At 45.2% G+C, this 19,036-nt stretch overlaps 1 protein-coding gene across 1 annotated transcript in view; it reads right to left on the reverse strand.

The window, feature by feature from the left end:
* The window catches only part of LOC120990945 (A disintegrin and metalloproteinase with thrombospondin motifs 6-like), a 452,812-nt gene that overhangs the window by 121,745 nt on the left and 312,031 nt on the right, over positions 1-19,036 (reverse strand). Inside the window, exon 7 of the mRNA XM_040419836.1 lies at positions 11,420-11,624. Within this exon, the coding sequence (XP_040275770.1) occupies positions 11,420-11,624 (205 nt within the window). The remainder of the gene's footprint in view (positions 1-11,419; positions 11,625-19,036) is intronic.

The raw sequence follows: 19,036 nt of genomic DNA on the forward strand, positions 1-19,036 counted from the left end.
TGTGGACACTTTATGAACATATTGCGCTCCCAGTGAATACACCTACAACATTTTCAGTGACATTCAGTTTCCCAAATTGGGATAGAGCGCTAGAAGATAGCGCCCCCTCTTTCCCAAATAACAGCATATACTTGAAGTTTTTTGGTGTGATATATATTATTGAATTTATCGACACTATTGAGTCATATGAATATAGTGTTGATCATATCTACCACAATATATGTGACTGTAATGTTGTATATTATTGCTACATTGTTCTTATAAATTTTATTACTTGTATTTTATGGGGATTTAATAAATATTTTCTGCATATGTCAATCTGGTTGCCAAGTGTATGAGTGCTCGCTCATTTTCCTATTACTACAATGACCAGAATTACAGTTCTTTCAAGCTGGAGTTTCTTGCCTTAGTGTGGGCTGTGACCGAAAAGTTTAAAGACTATCTCGCTGCCACACCATTTGTTGCCTTCACGGACAATAATCCCCTGGCACATCTGAATACAGCCAAGTTAGGGGCACTGGAGCAAAGATGGGCCTCCCGCCTTGCCAACTATGACTTTGCTGTGAAATACCGGGCAGGCCACTCCAATGATAATGCCGATGCTCTGTCGCGGCTTCCCACTACAGAGGCCCCAGATGAACCGAAAGATGCCTGGGAAGAAGTGGAAATGCCCGCGTTCTACAATAAATTTGCCCAGCAGGATAATATCCGTACTGAAAATCTCCCTGCTGCTGATCCTCCCTCATCAGATGATCCTGTGTCCAGAGGCGATCAAGAAAGATGGATTAAGCTCCAGTCCGAAAGTAGAGTCCTCGGTGAACTGCTCGACTTCCTTACCAGTGGGAAAATCCCTGAGAGAATCCTCAGGAAGAGTGCAGACCCAGAACTAGTGAGACTGTGGAGACATCGCCACCAACTATTCCTTCAAAGAGGCCTGTTGCTCAGAAGGAGTCTGAATCCAGTGTCCTGTGATAGAGTGTACCAGATTCTCCTGCCACGTCGGGATGCCAGCCTGGTACTGGATATGTACCACAACCAGTCCGGACACTTCGGTGTGCAAAAGACTTAAGGCCACCATACGTAGAAGATTCTATTGGATTGGGATGAGAGAGGATATCGAGAAATGGTGCAGAGAATGCACTGCCTGTGCTGTGGGACGAACTGAACGCCATGACCAGAGGGCGCCTCTCCATCCTATTGTAAGTACAGCTCCTTTAGAACTTGTCGCTATTGATCATGTGAAGTTGGAGCCGAGTCGCTCTGGGTATACGTATGCCATGACTATAATTGATCACTTCACCAAGTTTGTCGTAGCAGTGCCTGTGAAAGACCTGACAGCTAAGACTACAGCGGAGGCGTTCTGGAAGCATTTCCTGCTGCCCTACGGCTGCCCAGAAAGGATCCTCACCGACCAAGGGTCCGCATTTGAGTCGCAGCTGTTCCATGAGATGTGCCTGCTGCACAACTGCCAGAAAGTCCGGACCACCGCCTATCATCTGCAAGGTAACGGACTCTGTGAAAAAATGAATAAGACTCTCATTGAAATGCTGAGAGCAGCACCCCCTGAGACGAGGGGTGATTGGCCTACTCTGTTGCCACAGCTTATGTACACCTATAACAACACCATCCATTGTTCCACCGGTTACACCCCGTTCTATCTGATGTTTGGGCGACAAGGGAGATTACCTGCGGATCACTCCCTGGGGGTACAAGTGCCGGATGTGATCAACCCACTGCCCAGGACTAATTGGGTAGTGGAGCACCAAAGGCATCTTCTTAATGCCAAAGAGATCGTGCAAGAACGCATGGAAAATGTCCGGGAACGCCAGCAAAAAGACTATGACCAGACTGCCCATGCGGAACCCCTGGCTCTTGGAGACAAGGTGTGGTTAAAAAACAACCACCGGACCAGCAAGTTGGACAGCAAATGGGAAAGGATTCCCTACGTTATTACTGCCATACCCAATGCTGCAGTCCACATTTACCAGGTCTCCAGAGAAGGAAAAGGTCCCCAAGTCGTTCACAGGAACCGCCTCAAGCCTTGTAGAGAAGGAGAACCAGCGGCAGAGGAAATGGAGCCTGAGCCTTCTGATTGCTGGCTCCACCTATGGACCCTATGCAGGCTGTGGAGAACTTGATCCATGATAAAGAGCCGCTCCACTGGGCCCTCACGCCTTGGTTGAATTTACTGGTTCCTGCTCCTGTTCCTGTTAGTCCTCCGTCTCAGGACATCTTACCCCAGAGAGCTCCTGAAGTGGCTCCAGAGGCGGTGAGCTCCCCTGACCTTCCTGAGTCCAGGCAGGAAGAATCCCTGCCACTAAGGAGGTCCACTCATTCTACCAGGGGGCAGCCACCTGTGAGGTTTGGGGACTACATTATGGGCCCAGGTAGCCCCTCACGGGAAACCCCTGTGTGACGGTAGTAGAAAATATCCTCGTCAAGCATTCCCTTCTTCTCATAAAAGAAAATCACCCAATATTCCACGAGTAGGAATATCCCTGGAATCGCCGAATAATCCACACATGAGTCAACTTAATGCTGGAACAAGACTGATTTACTGGTACACAGAACTCACAATTTATGCAGCAAAAACTCCTCCTCTGGGCCAGACTAGATAATTGAGTTTTAAGAATACACACAGCTCAATTATCCTAAAACTCCTCCTCTGGGCCAGGCTAGACAATTGAGTTTTACCAATACACACAGCTCAATTATCTGCTGGCCAGAACATTTACAATTCTTAACAATTTCACACAAGTACTTTCTATCCCACATACAAACATAATCTCAACATCATTGTCCGGTACACGAATACATTCATTCTTGACATTTGGAACCGAACAATATAGTCCTCAAAATAGCAGGGAGAGAATCAAACTGAAGCATATAGGCAATTGCATAAAAGTCCTTCACAATGGCCCCCCTTTTTCTCCCTGCTCCGGCAACTCGGTTGGACCTTTCCTGGTCCAGTAGGGTTGACGGGTTCAGAGCTTTTAGTCCGAGGTTAAATCCGTTTGGCGTGACAATCCATCGGCATTCCCGTTTTGCTTGCCTGGGCGATAATGAATCGTAAAGTCATAGGGCTGTAAGGCCAAGCTCCAGCGTAGCAAACGGGCGTTGTCCCCTGAAACCCGGTTAAGCCACACCAAGGGGTTGTGATCGGTGATGAGAGTGAACGCCCGGCCATAAAGGTAAGGTGTGAGCTTTTTGAGTGCCCATACCAAGGCCAAACACTCTTTTTCAATGGTGGCATAACTGACCTCCCTTGGCAACAGCTTCCGACTCAGGTATGCCACCGGGTGCTCTCCTCCATCCTCCCCGATCTGGCTTAGTACTGCCCCCAGTCCAAACATTGAAGCGTCTGTATGGACAATAAATCTTTTGTTAGGATCTGGGGTAACCAACACCGGAGCATTAACCAGAGCAGTCTTTAGTGCTTGGAAAGCCACCTCGCATTCCAGGGACCACAGGACTTGTCGGGGTAGCTTCTTTTTGGTCAAGTCGGTCAGGGGTTTGGCCAGGGCACTATAGTCGGGTACAAAGCGTCTGTAATAGCCGGCTGTGCCTAAGAAAGCCATGACTTGTGTCTTGGTGTGGGGAGTGGGCCAATTGGCAACGGCCTCGATCTTAGCCGGCTCCGGCCGTTGCTTACCACATCCTACTCGGTGGCCCAAATATTGTACCTCGCCCATACCCAAGTGACATTTGTCGGGTTTCAGGGTCAGCCCGGCCCCCCTGATCCTATCTAATACTACCCCTACGTGCTCTAGGTGCGCTTCCCAGGTATCGCTGTGGATGGCGATGTCATCCAGGTAAGCGCCTGCAAAGCTCTGGAGACCCCTAAGTAACTGATCCACCATCCGTTGGAAGGTGGCCGGGGCGTTCTTCATCCCGAACGGCATAACCCGGAATTGGTATAGGCCGAACGGGGTGATGAAGGCCGACTTGGGTATGGCATCTTCTGCTAGGGGAATCTGCCAATATCCCTTGCATAGGTCTATTGTGGTCAGATACTTCCCTGCAGAGATACGGTCAAGCAGCTCGTCCATCCGTGGCATCGGATAGGCGTCCGTAACTGTCTTGTCATTGAGGCGCCGGTAATCTACACAGAAGCGGGTTGTCCCATCCTTCTTTGGCACTAAGACTACCGGCGAGGCCCAAGGACTTTCTGAGGGTTCGATTACGCCTAGCCGAAGCATCTCATCTATCTCCTTCCGCATCCCTTCCTGGACTGCTTCGGGGATACGGTAGGGAGGCTGTCTCAGGGGTGCCTGTCCTGGAGTCTCTACCTTGTGTATGGCTAGGAGTGTGTATCCAGGCTCCTGAGAGAATGTGGCCTGTTTTGTTTCTAGTAAGCGGACAGCTTGATCCCGCTCTTGCGGCTCCAGCTCTTCACCTAGCTGGACTTTCTTTATCTGGGTCATCCCTTCGTTACTGCCCAATAGGTCAGGAAGGGGTAGGGTCTCTGTGTCTTCTCCTGCTGGTGCACAGATAGCGGCTACCTCCTCTGCCCGTTCCTGATAGGCCTTGAGCATGTTGATGTAAAAGGTTCGTTTCACATCTTCATCCTCGCAGCTGGCTATCGTGTAGGTAGTGTCGCATATCTGTCCTATAACTTTATAGGGGCCCTGCCAGGCGGCCTGGAGCTTGTCTGTTCGGACCGGCCTTAATACCATGACCTTTTGGCCTATCTGAAAGCTCCGGTGCCTAGCCCGTCGGTCATACCATACCCTCTGGCGCTGTTGGGCCGCCCGGAGGTTCTCTCGCACTGTCTGGGCTAATTCCTCCATGCGGTCCCTCAGCTCCAGGACATAAGGTACAACCGGTGTCCCCTCAATCTCTGTCTGCCCCTCCCAGTGATCCTTGATGAGATCTAAGGGCCCCCTCACCCGCCTCCCATAGAGAAGTTCGAAGGGTGAGAATCCGGTCGATTCCTGCGGCACCTCTCGGTAGGCAAAGAGAAGGTGTGGCAGGAATCGCTCCCAATCCTTGTATGCCCCCGTGAACGACTTCAACATTTGCTTTAGCGTTCCGTTGAAGCGCTCGCACAGGCCGTTAGTCTGGGGATGGTATGGGGAGCTAGTCAGGGATTTAACTCCACAGGTTTTCCATATCTGCTGGGTTACCTCGGCCGTGAATTGGGTACCTTGGTCGGACAGAACCTCCTTGGGAAAGCCTACTCGGGAAAATACTTTAACTAGGGCCTCTGCTACGGTCTCAGCCTGTATGTTAGAGAGAGCTACCGCTTCGGGGTAACGGGTGGCGTAGTCTACTATGGTGAGTATATACCGCTTGCCGGAACGGCTAGGTTGGGCCAGGGGCCCTATAATGTCCACGGCTACCCTTGTGAACGGTTCTTCAATAATGGGCATGGAAACTAGTTTAGCCTTTGGGTGGTCTCCCTTTTTACCTATACGTTGGCATACCTCGCACGTTTGACAATACGCCCTGACGTCGTCGGACACCCCAGGCCAGAAGAAGTTCTGGGTTGTCCGATACCCTGTCTTGCGTATTCCCAAATGGCCTGCCAAGGGTACGTCGTGCCCAATCCTCAATAACTCCTGGCGGTATTTCCGGGGAACTACCAGCTGGCGTTTTTGCTTAGGCCCTGGTGTATTACCCCGGGTCTCGGTGAGCCTGTACAAGCGGCCTTCCTCCCAGATAAATTGCTCCTTCTCTAACCCCCCTTGGCCCCTCCTGGCTTTCTCTCGATACTTTCTGAGGGAAGGGTCTCCGGTCACCTCCCGCCCAAAATCCTCTGGGGTGTCCCAGGGTAGGGGTTCTACAGTCAAGGGTAGGTTGGGTTGGCTTACCTGGGTCTCAGTAGGAAGCAGATGGCTCTCGGCAGCGCGACTTTGTGCTCTGGTGGTTACTGCGTGGGCCTCCTGAGCGGGGGTAGAGGCGAACGCCGAAGTCAGGGGGCCAATGTCGTTGCCCAGGATGACTTCAGAAGGTAAGTCTTTCATGACGCCCACATGAACATTGCCAGCTCCCGCACCCCAGTCTAGGTGTACCTGTGCAGTAGGAATACGGTATACTGCTCCCCCTGCCACTCTCACAGCAATTGATTTCCCCGGTTTCTCTGATGCCTTAATAAGGTGTCTTTGTACCAACGTGATGGTTGCCCCACTGTCTCTTAATCCCCGGGCGGTTTTTCCGTTAACCATGACCAGCTGACAATGGTGTTTCCTGTTGTCCGTAATAACAGATTGTACCATGAGGGCTTCGTAAAGGGTGCCCAATGGTTCTTCCTGACCCAGTTCCTGGGGATCCCAAGCCGAGTCTACACAATGGGCTGCTGCTGGTGGGCGGTACCCAGGTCGAGACCAATTTGACCTGGTGTTGTTGTCCATGGGGCAATTCTGCTTGTAGTGACCCAGCTGTTTGCACCGGAAGCAGCGTTGTTCATTGTCCTCCTGGCGTGGATAGCGAGGGCTAGATGTCACCGGTCTGTTAGGAGGTTGGTATCTAGCGGCTGGTGGGTGTGAGGGCACCGTTGGTCGTGGAGGTTGTACCCGTGGTGTGACCAGGTTCGTCTTGCGAGTATCCGCATATTCATCCGCCAACTTAGCGGCCTCTGGTAGAGTCATGGGCCTGCGATCTCTCACCCAGTCTTTGACATCCGTCTGGATGTGATTGTAAAATTGTTCCAGGAGGGTTAGTTGTAAAATGTCCTCTGCGGAGGTGGCCTGGCTGCTGTTGACCCAGTTAGAGGCCGACAGGGATAACTGGCATGCCCATTCCACGTAAGAGTCTTTCGTGGTTTTGCGTGAGTCCCTGAACTTTTGTCGGTAGGACTCTGGGGTTACTGCATAACGAGCCAGGAGCACTTCTTTAACCCTGGCGTAGCTATGGATCTCCTGCTCTGGCACGGTCCGGAAAGCATCAGAAGCTTTGCCTGACAGTTTGCCTGACAATATTGCGACCCACTCTCCTCTATCTATACGGTGCAGGTTACATTGTCGCTCAAAATCTGCCAGGTAATTATCAATGTCACAGTCTTTTTCATCAAAAGCTTTAAAAGCGCTAAACGGAATCTTCCTTGTGTCTGCTGTGCTGTACTCACTGTTTGGAGAATGTGCGGCTGCTTGTTGGACTGCTGCCAATTTTAACTGTAGCTCTGCGTCTCTTATTTGTTTAGCCTCCTCCGCTAACAGGTTCATCACTTTCAGCACCACATCCGCCGTTGGGTTCGGACCGAACCATGCTAGCTTCTCTCTCATTGCCTTGTTGGCTGGTGATTCCTCCTCCTGAATCACTGGTGTCCCCATCTCTTGTACTGCTGGCGTTGCTGCAACCAAGTTCTCCTGGTCTAGCTCCATTAATTCTGCTATAATGACCCGCTTGGTTTTGTTGCTAGCAATCCTTCCACGGACTTCCAGTAGTTCTTTCAGTGTTTTTCTTTTAAGCGGGGTGTACCAGACTTCCATTCACTGTTCCCAGTGTCTGCTTGGAATCCTGGTGTAAAGGAAAGTAGAAGGGAAAATCCCGCTGCTGCCAACCAATTGTGACGGTAGTAGAAAATATCCTCGTCAAGCATTCCCTTCTTCTCATAAAAGAAAATCACCCAATATTCCACGAGTAGGAATATCCCTGGAATCGCCGAATAATCCACACATGAGTCAACTTAATGCTGGAACAAGACTGATTTACTGGTACACAGAACTCACAATTTATGCAGCAAAAACTCCTCCTCTGGGCCAGACTAGATAATTGAGTTTTAAGAATACACACAGCTCAATTATCCTAAAACTCCTCCTCTGGGCCAGGCTAGACAATTGAGTTTTACCAATACACACAGCTCAATTATCTGCTGGCCAGAACATTTACAATTCTTAACAATTTCACACAAGTACTTTCTATCCCACATACAAACATAATCTCAACATCATTGTCCGGTACACGAATACATTCATTCTTGACATTTGGAACCGAACAATATAGTCCTCAAAATAGCAGGGAGAGAATCAAACTGAAGCATATAGGCAATTGCATAAAAGTCCTTCACACCCTGTTTAACCCTTTGCAAGACCGGGTACGGACTCATGTGATCCTGTGAGCCTCCAAGGACTTATGGTTGTTCGCATTATTATGGACAATTTGCATTCAAAGTTTATAATGGAATATCCTGGTATTGTTGATACGCTGCACCAGGTCAGCGCCCCTGTTCCCTTACATTATCCTGAGAGAAGAGAACGACGCCCCTTTTCACCATTCCTTTCAGTGACACTGTTTGTTAATCCTTATATTGTTGCTGTGTATAGCTGTTCTCTATTTTGTCTTTCAGACTGCAGTATCCAGCTGGGCAGGGCCCCTCCATGTTGCGCCGAGGACGGGCAACGTTATAGCATGGTTGTATGTAGTGTCCCACTAGCTAAAGGTGGGCACTACACAAGGGCTAATGTGCCTTATTACATTTAATGTCATGTGTATGCATTTCCCTGTGTTAACTGGGTGTCAGGCCTGTTAGGGTGCAGTTTAGCCTCCCAGACGTTAGAGGGAGCCAGAGAGCCCTGGTTATATATAGGTAGGCCCAGACAGGGGAGAAGTAGTGCATTCCAGGGGACTAGAGGAGTCACTTCGTCTACCTGAAGCTCCTGAGGCTAGGATTAGCTCAGTTGAGATACCCCAGTTGTAGGACAGAACCTCCTGGGAGAAAACCTGCAGTTACCCTCAAGTCAAGCAGAGACAGTGTCATCAGCTCAGATAAGTAAGCTAATTGGCAGAGGAATTATAGAGTGAGAGCAAGAATCCATACGGGAGGAAGATATATTTTACCAAGGATTCAAGCCAGCATTTAGGCATCCGGGCCTTGGGATAGAAACCAGACAGGAGTTCTAAAGAACAGCGTACACTATTTCTGAGGAAAGGTACAACCTGATTCTGAGTGTGTTGTGGATTACCCTCTGAGTATCTTGCACAGAATTATACCTGCCAGTATTTGTATTGAAGCCTGCTTGTGAAGCACTTGATATAAGGGACTGCATTACCATCTTGATGTACAAAGTTGGACTGTTTAAGTAAAGCAACGTTTGGTTCACTATACCACCTGTGTACCTCACTTATTACTACTATAAAATCGGTGTGCCACCGTTACAGGCACTGGCGTCACGATTCCAAAAGGGACCTTGCTTCAGGCACTCAAAATACCGGTAACATCCAGGGCACCTCATCCACCATCGAGCCTGGTCCCTACATACAGAGTGTGCCCCAGAGGAACTTGTGTCTACCTCTCCTTCACTGCAGAATGCCTGCCCAGGGTTCTCCAATACAGTGAGCAGCCCTTCGATTGCCCATAACCGTGACCTCACTTCGCAATACCCTGCAGGTCTGGCGTGCTGCACAGGTTCACAAAGTGGTCACTGAAAAATAGACTAAAATAGTCATATTCAGTGAAGCCCACCGTAGGAATCTGGATTCCTGGTTGGCCAACAAAATCAGGAATCGCAGGCTCAAAATTCTCTGGGGTACACCATGCAAGTCCACCGGTGGACTTAACTGGTGGGCCGGAAAACTAGTACGAGCCCCAGAGCTGCTCGTACTAGTGTGGGCCACATGGTCCCTAGCATGGCGGTCCCCTTTCTCCGCCGCCTTGGGGGCTCATCATCATTGCTAGATGATGAGGAGAACGCGGATGACAAAAGGAAAGTGGGGTTATGCTCCTCCTCAGTGGGACTCTCGGATTCGGAGGCAAGCTGGGCGTATGCCTCCTCGGCCAAGAACATCCGGCGGGCCATAGGGGAGTGTGAGTGTGTGTGTGGAAATCTTTATTTGGTGTGCGTGTGTGTGGGAGATCGGGTGTTCACGTACTTACCCTAAACCTAACAGAAAAAAAAACATTTAAAAAATAAATTATTAAAACTAAATATAAAAAAGGCCAAAATATGTCAGCGGTGGGGTGTCATAACAGTGGCCGGACGCTAATAGTTGTGTGGGGGGGGGCAAGCTGCAGCACCCCTGGGGGGGTCTAGGTTCACACAACTGTGCTGTGTACCCCAGACATCCGATTTAGGGTGATGCAACAAAAAAATATATTTTTTTTTTCACTAAACTCTCCCTGAATATCCCTGCCTAACCTAACCCTAAATATCTTTTAGTGCCAGATGGCACTGTGGAGGGTCAGAAGGGGGTGCTGGGTCAGGAGATCGATGCAGCGGCTCCCGGACACAGAAAGGAGCAAGAGAGAAGCGCTGCAATAATTTGAACAGCCCGCCCCTGCAGCCAATCAGAGCCGATCCTGAGAGGTGATGTCACCATCACCTCTCCGGATCGCAGGATGGTGATTGGTGGTGTATTATCACACCACCGATCACCATCATGTTCCGGGTTATCGGGTCCCCAGAGACCCGAACAACCCGGAAACGCTGCAACCCGCAGGTCTGAATTGACCTGTGGTTTGCTGCGATCGCCGACACGGGGGGGGGGGGGGGGGGGGATCACTGCCGCGTGTAGGTGTTTGGAACTATACATGACATACCAGTACAGATACAGGAGGTGGCCACCACTCAGTTTTTATATATTTAGTAATAATCCAATGGTGACATTGTGTGTACATTCTATTCTAGGTTTTATTTTGGGTAATTTTTTTATAAAATAAATTTATTGTTTTTATACCTATATTGATACTGCCCTCTGCCTGGAATTGGTTGTAGAGTGCTGGTTCACAATATCCATTTATTTTTGTAACAATTATTTCTGATTGGTTGAATCAGGTGAACACGGAACACCTATCTACATTGGAATAGCTAGGTGATCCACCAATATTTTTAATTTTTTAATTTTTTTAATTTTGTTTAGTTTCCCGGAGAACCCCTTTAAATGCTTGTTTTTTAATACTATTTGCATATTCTAATTTAAAGGGAACCTGTCATGTGGATATTTGATTATAATCTAACTAATTATATACAATCATTAACTACTAAAAAGTACCTTAGATGTATTCACTTACTGGTGTGACAGATGGTTACCTCATAATATACACACAAAGATGCCACATGCCGCATGCTAATGAGCTGATTTGAGTCCAGCGTGATGTCAGTGAGTCCAGCGTTTTTTAAATTCAGAGATATAGCCACTCCCCTGCCCACCTGCTGCTGATTCATATGGAAAAAACTGTCAATCAGCAGCAGGTAGGCGGGGAGAGTCAGGAGCTCATAAATATTCATGGCTCATCATTATCAGCTGGAGCTTTTCAATACAAGATGTTGGCAGATTGACTGGGTCAATTAAAGAAAGTGACCCAGCATTTTGCTAAGAGAATCAGTTACTTATTTATGTTGCCCTTAGTTATGACACCATAAAACTGGTGACAGGTTCCTTTTAAGACAAGCAGTCTTTATATGCTTTTAAATTAAAAACACCAATAAACAGACAAAAAAAAAAGAAAACTAACATAAAAAAAAAATATTGATTTTGATACCTCGGACCAGTCCAGTGCAACCCACTCTGGTGGGCATGCTTTCATGTTGCAGGGCTCCAGCATGGTTGGGCGAGGTGTTGGGCAGTTGCTATCATCCAGATATTTCCCCTCCCCTGAGGATACCCTCCGCTGGCAGATCACATTGCGGGTACGCACACCAGAATTGCAACTCCGGCTACATTCAGACCATGAACCCACTGTCCACCTAATGTAGAAGCAATTGTGATGAAGATGTTAAACTGTATTCACACTTTTTTTATACTTTTTATCTCTCTGTTTAAGAGGAGGTAATACTTTTTTACAAACCTAAATGTTATATACAAAAAACATCTGCTTACTGTAAGGTCACTCCCAAGAAATTCTTCACCGTTTCAAAAATGCACCATGCTGACTTGCTTCACATACTGTGGTATTGCCCAAAGATAGTGAGATATTGACAGGATGTAGAAGGTCTCAACTCTACATAACAGATTGCTATGGACAAAATAACACTGGTTTGTGTACTTGGGGTAGGTGAAAAAGTAGGGGTGGCACGCCTTCTGTACAATGCACAGCCAGGAAATTAGTTTCTCAATATTGGGTCAAGAAAGGTCCCAAACTTTAAAATAATTTTTTGTTAAACTGGTTAATCTTTTTTGGGAAAAGCATTTATCTATAAATGGGTGTAGGACATAAATGTGAAAAACCTTGGGATAATTGGTTGGATTCTCATAGATTGGCCCTGCTACATTTTATCACAAATATGATTATAAGTTATCAAACAATCGATTCACCTGCTTTGTCAAAGTCCACAAAGAAATTTAATTTGCTACAAATTGCTTCATCATAAATTACATTCCATTGTATGTAACGGGCGCAATGACGGGGAACGGCACCATCATTGAACCCCTCAGATGCCATGTTCAATGCCAATTGCGGCATCTGATTAAGCTCAAGGAAATTTGGATCACAGTCTACATTGTTAACTTTGAATCACTCAACACTAATGATTATACTTGCCTATGTGGTGATTTACCATATTGGTAATGATTGAACAAGGGGAGGTGTGCAAACTTTTGTACTGTTTGATATTATGATTTGGGGCACTATTGTAGTTTTTTTTATATATTTATGTTACTGTAAAAGTTTTTGTTTAATTATTTTTTTTAACCTTGATGGTCATCAATATCTGATCAGTAGGGATCTGACACACCACAACCCTGCCAATCAGTCTTAAGAGTTGCTCTGGAACCAATGAGCAAATTGAATGCTGCGGTTTCCATCTCTGTCCACTACACAACGGACAGACTCAATATTGAAAAAATCCAATAGAGCTGATTGGTGGGGTGCGGTGGGTTAGACACACTAAAGATAGGCCATAAATATTAACCCCTTCACGCACTATGATGTACCTGTATGTCATAATGTGTGATGGGATGTATGGAGCAGGCCCCTGCAGTATCATACAGCCGGCACCCACCTGCACTGATAGGAAGCGGTGAAACGTGCCACCACTGTCATTTAACCCCTCAGATGCCGCGAATCAGTGTAGGCCTGAAGTAAATATATCTTTGCTCAAAAAGGCTGTATTTCAAATGGCTGAATCAAACCCCTGTATGTAAGGGGGTATCTCACACGCCCTTAATCAGTGTAGGCCTGAAGTAAATATATCTTTGCACAAAAAGGCTGTATTTTAAATAGCTGTATTTCAAATGCCTAACTCAAACCCCTGCATGTATAGGGGGGTATCTCGCACGCCCTGAATCAGTGTAGGCCTAAAGTAAAAATATCTTTGCACAAAATGGCTGTATTTCAAATGGCTGTATTTTAAATGGCTGAATCAAACCCCTGTAATGTAGAGGGGGGATCACATACGCCCTGAATCAGTCTAGGCCTGAATTAAATATATCTTTGCACAAAAAGGCTGTATTTCAAATGGCTGTATTTCAAATGCCTAATTCAAACCCCTGTATGTAGAGGTGGTATCTCACAGGGCCTGAACCTCTGTAGGCCTGAATTCAATATTGGTGCACCAAATGGCGGTATTTAAAATCTCTGAATGTAACCCAAATGTTTTAAGGGTGTATCTCACAATGACATCTGCATCAAAGGCTGCCAACTAAATTTTTGGTGCCCAAATGTTTAATAACTGAATTTGACAGCAGTATATAAGCCTGTAATTTCACGCGTGCTGATGCTGCAAGGCCTGAAAATAGTGTTTTTTGTCAAAAAAGTTTTTTTCAAACCCCAGAATATGATGGGTGTATTTCTAGCTTAACCACTTGCCATCTGGGCCATTTGCCCCCTTCCTGACCAGGCCTAATTTAGCAAAACTGACATATCTCAATTTATGTGGTAATAACTTTGGAACGCCTTTATTTATCCAAGTCATTCAGAGATTGTTTTCTCGTGACACATTGTACTTCATGATAATCATAAATTTGAGTCAAAATATTTCACCTTTATTTATGAAAAAATCCCAAATTTACCCAAAAATTTGAAAAATTCGCAATTTTCTAAATTTCAATTTCTCTGCTTTTAAAACAGAAAGTGATACCTCATAAAATATTTATTACTTAACATTCCCCATATGTCTACTTTATGTTGGCATCATTTTGGAAATGTCATTTTATTTTTTTAGGACGTTAGAAGGCTTAGAAGTTTAGAAGCAATTCTTCAAATTTTTAAGAAAATTGCCAAAACCCACTTTTTATGGACCAGTTCAGGTCTGAAGTCACTTTGTGGGGCCTACATAGTGGATACCCCCATAAATGACCCCATTGTAGAAACTACACCCCTCAAGGTATTCAAAACCGATTTTACAAACTTTGTTAACCCTTTAGGCGTTCCACAAGAATTAAAGGAAAATGGAGATCAAATTTTTAAATTTCACTTTTTTGGCAGATTTTCCATTTTAATCCAATTTTTTCATTAACACATCGATGGTTAACAGCCAAACAAAACTCAATATTTATTACCCAGATTCTGCAGTTTACAGAAACACCCCACATGTGGTCATAAACTGCTGTATGGGCACACGGCAGGGCGCAGAAGAAAAGGAACTCCACATGGTTTTTAGATGCCATGTCCCATTTGAAGCCCCCTGATGCACCCTTACAGTAGAAACTCCCAAGAAGTGACCCCATTTTGGAAACTAGGGGATAAGGTGCCAGTTTTATTAGTACTATTTTTGGGTACATATGATTTTTTGATCATTCATTATAACACTTTATGGGGCAAGGTGACCAAAAAATTGGTTGTTTTAGCACAGTTTCTATTTATTTATTTTTACAGCGTTCACCTGAGGGGTTCAGTCAAGTGACATTTTTATAGAGCAGATTGTTACGGACGTGGCAATACCTAATATGTATACTTTTTTTTATTTGTTTCACTTTAGCACAATAATAGCATTTTTGAAACCAAAAAAATGATGTTTTAGTGTCTCCATGTTCTAAGAGCTATAGTTTTTTTTATTTTTTGAGAGATTTTCTTATGTAGGGGCTCATTTTTTGCGGGATGAGGTGACTGTTTTATTGGTACCATTTTGTGGGACATACACGTTTTTGATCACTTGGTGTTGCACCTTTTGTGATGTAAGGTGACAAAAATTGCTTGTTTTGACACTTTTTTTTTTTTTACGGTGTTCACCCGAGGGGTTAGGTCATGTGATATTTTTATAGAGCTGGTTTTTACAGACGCGGCAATACCAAATATGTCTATTTTATTTTATTTTTTCTATTTTTAACATTTATTTTTTTATTCCTTACTTGGGGACTTTTTTTTTTACATGTGAAACTTTTTATTTTTTTATTTTTTCAACCCTTTATTTTTTTTTTTTACACTTTTCGTCCCCCATAAGGTCATACAAGACCTCTGGGGGACATTTGCTTCCCTTTTTCTTTTTTTCTTCACTATTGATTTCTCCTGTAACTGGGGCTGACATAGTAGCCCCAGTTACAGAAGAAATGCATCCCCCAGAGAGGCTGTACAGCATAATTCCGCGCTGTACAGCCTCAGAGCAGGGCTGATCGAGGTCTCTGAAAGACCTCACACAGCCCCTGCACTCTCCGGTCACGGCGGTCACATGACCGCCGGGCCGGAAAAGGAAGCGCATAGCGCTTCCTGCTCTGCACACACACCGCTCGGTGAGCGCTTTGTATGCAGCGATCCAGAAGGCAGGGACACCTGGGAACTGTCCCTGCCTTCTCTCTGGGTTGCCCTGCTGTCACTGACAACGGGCAACCCGATCAGCAGCTGCACGATTAGCGTGTAGCTGCAATTTCTGAACGGACGTTTTAAAACGTGCGTTCAGAAATAGAGATCCACCCATAGGACGTTTATATCCTATAGGCGGACGGGAGGAGGTTAAATTGCACACTGACTAATACAGATGTTGTAGATTGCCCAAAAAGTATTTTTTTGCTAACAGAATATGAATGCTGTATATATTAAACTTGGATTTAAGACTTGCAGATCTGGAAAATATTTTTTTTGGAAAAAAAAATGTGTTTTTCAAACACCAGAAAATGATGCGTGTATTTCTTGCTTAAATTGCACACTGACTGATGCAGATGTTGTAGTTTGCCCCAAAAAAATGGTGATTTGCAATGTCCCAAAAGCTCAGATGCAGTGCTGGTGCACTGAGCATGCATAAAATGGCTGCCGCCGCCACCCATCTAATTAACAGAAGTATAAATTTATTTATTTTTTGGTCAATGGCTTCAGGGCAGGTTAAAACGATTGTGTCCTGCACCCACACAACTATTTCTAGGTAGATCGCTGAGTTAGATTCTCTCCTATTCTCTCCCTGAAATCACAAGTCCAGAAGCATCCTCTCCCTACACTTGTAACAGCAGAGTGACGTGCAGCGCTACGTGACTCAAGCTTATATAGAGCCTGGGTCACATGCTGCTCTGGCCAATCACAGCCATGACATTAGTAGACATGGCTGTGATGGCCTCTTGGGGCAAGTAGTATGACGCTTGTTGATTGGCTGCGTGCAGCTTTTCAAAAAGCGCCAAGAAAGTGCTGAACACCGAAACCGAACTTTTACGGAAATGTTCGGGTTCGGGTCCGGGGTCCAAAAATCCTAAAGTTTGGTACAAACCCTACAGGGGAGTCATCTCCTGCATAATGGAAACAGGACGGATCCATTATGCAGGCCATAGACTTCTATTATGACGGAATGAATAACGGCATTCCGTTATGCATTCCGTCGTAGAATTGCATTATGGTCCGTGGTAACGGAATCCATAACGCAATTCTGCTTTTACCACCAAACGAAGCGTGAACGAATTTCATAACATGAAATTCGCTCATCTCTAGCCACTATCTTAAAGTGTTACTGCCACTTCTATTGACCCCCACCACCCCATTCTGTGACCGGGCCACTATGTTTACTCCTCATGCAGTTGCCACCCTCTGCACTCTGTAAATGAGCTACTGTGTTGACTCCTCATACTGTTGTCACCCTCCCCACTCTGTGACTGGACCAGTATGTTGACTCCTCTCACTGTTGCCATCCTCCCTACTCTGTAATGGGGCCACAAAGTTGACTCCCCTCTCTGTGTGATGGGTCCACTAGTGTCCTTGTTTGGCCTTGTTGACATCACCATTTATTTTACTCTTCTTTTGATCTGTCAGAAGAACGGAAAAATTAAAAACACAATGGATCCTGTCTTTGGAGCATCTATAAGGTCTCTATCACACGGTCAGTATTTTGAAGAAGGATTTGATCATGATTTGGAAGCCAAAAGCAGGTGTTTGTCTAAAACACAGAGGACATGCCAATATTTCCATCACATGTTATCTCTGTTTTAGACTCACTCCTGTTTTTGCCTTACCAATACTGATCAAATACTGATGCAAAAAAATTTACTAAATACTGACCAAGTATTAGAGGCCATTAAAGGCCTGCATGTAGGATTTTTCCTATCTGAATGAATCCGATTTCTGAGGCAAATAGCCAAAACTCATGCAAATTGCAGATGGAGGCGTTGATGGTTAGTATTTTGCATCAGGATTTGCTCATGATTTGGAAGCCAAACCCAGGAGTGGATACTGTAGAGGGAAGGGTGAGATTTGAATATATATGTATATATGTTCAATATATGCATATATATATATTGGCCCTGTATGACCAGTGGGGACATATGGGTCCCCTGTATGTGGACCCAGTATATGGGTCTCTCCAGGTTGTTTAGATATATATGTATTTACACTTATGTGCCCCAAGGATGTGTATGTGTATATATATGATATATATGGGCTTATAGCTGCCCATTCATACCCCCGGTTTCAGGTGTATAAATATATATATATATATAGAGAGCAAAAAGAGTTCAGTGGCAGCACCGTCAATGAAAAAAATGCGGGTGCAGCTGGCCCAGCGTGGATGAAAGCCAATCCAAATAGACAGAAATAACAAAAAGGGCAGCACTCCAAAAAGTAAAAGAAGAAAAAATCTTTAATTACCCATACGGGACAAGCGACGTTTCGGCTCAATGAGAAAGGCTCACACATTGAGCCGAAACGTCGCTTGTCCCGTATGGGTAATTAAAGATTTTTTCTTCTTTTACTTTTTGGAGTGCTGCCCTTTTTGTTATTTCTATATATATATATATATATATATATATATATATATATATATTCAAAAGGATGAGGCAGCACTCCAAGCATAAGGTGAAAAAGACGGTGGATCTTTTTATTCCCCTCTGCAACGTTTCAACCGCTCAATGCGGTCTTTATCAAGCATAAAACAAGGTGTCATACAGGGGTATATATACCCAGAATACATAGCAACAAATCAAGTGATCATCATTCAACTAAAGAGATGTATAAACTTAAAAACCAGTATAAAAATATAGACAATATTTCCATAATGTGAATCAAATATCAACAGAGGTGCACAAAGTGTGTTCCATAATGTAGATCAATAATATCCATAATCCTCACATAACTATACCCTTCAATGTATAAATAGGGCTCATCATGGCAGTGTAACAACACCAGTGTATAAGTGTCAACAGTAATCATGATTAAAAATAATTAAAAACTCAGTAGGCGGTGACAAGATACCGGCGCCAAAGTCCGCGTCTTCAATGTCCGACTGCGCATGCCCGGCAACATAGCAACGCCGCCCAAACAGACGGAGTCAAGCAACGTGATGAGCCCTATTTACACATTGAAGGGTATAGTTATGTGAGGATTAAGAAGATTGCATCCACTGATTTACATCTGATGACCCTTGGTCAGTATTTCAAGGACCATAGAATCCCTAGAGGTATCCGTTCACAATTGAAGCCTAATTTATTCCCTACTGAATCAGTTTTTGCACAAAAATTTGTTCAGATCTCTAACAAATATGCTTTTGATATAATCCTTCTCAATTTGGAATATTTGCAACATGAATTGGTTGAAAGCAGGACTCGGCAAGCTCAAACCAGGTCACCACTACTAACCATGCTGGGGCCTGATGAATGGAAAATCTATGGTGATAGCTGTATGGGTCATGTGTCTAAATTTATTAAAGACCAGGAAGCTACAAAAAGGAAAAAGTGGCAGCGGGATGCTGATGATTACGCTAAGGGAAAGATATACACGTGGCAGACCGATGGGCCAAAGAAACAGATGTCCTCA

This window comes from Bufo bufo, chromosome 2 (assembly GCF_905171765.1).
Source record: "Bufo bufo chromosome 2, aBufBuf1.1, whole genome shotgun sequence".
Lineage (NCBI taxonomy): Eukaryota > Metazoa > Chordata > Amphibia > Anura > Bufonidae > Bufo > Bufo bufo.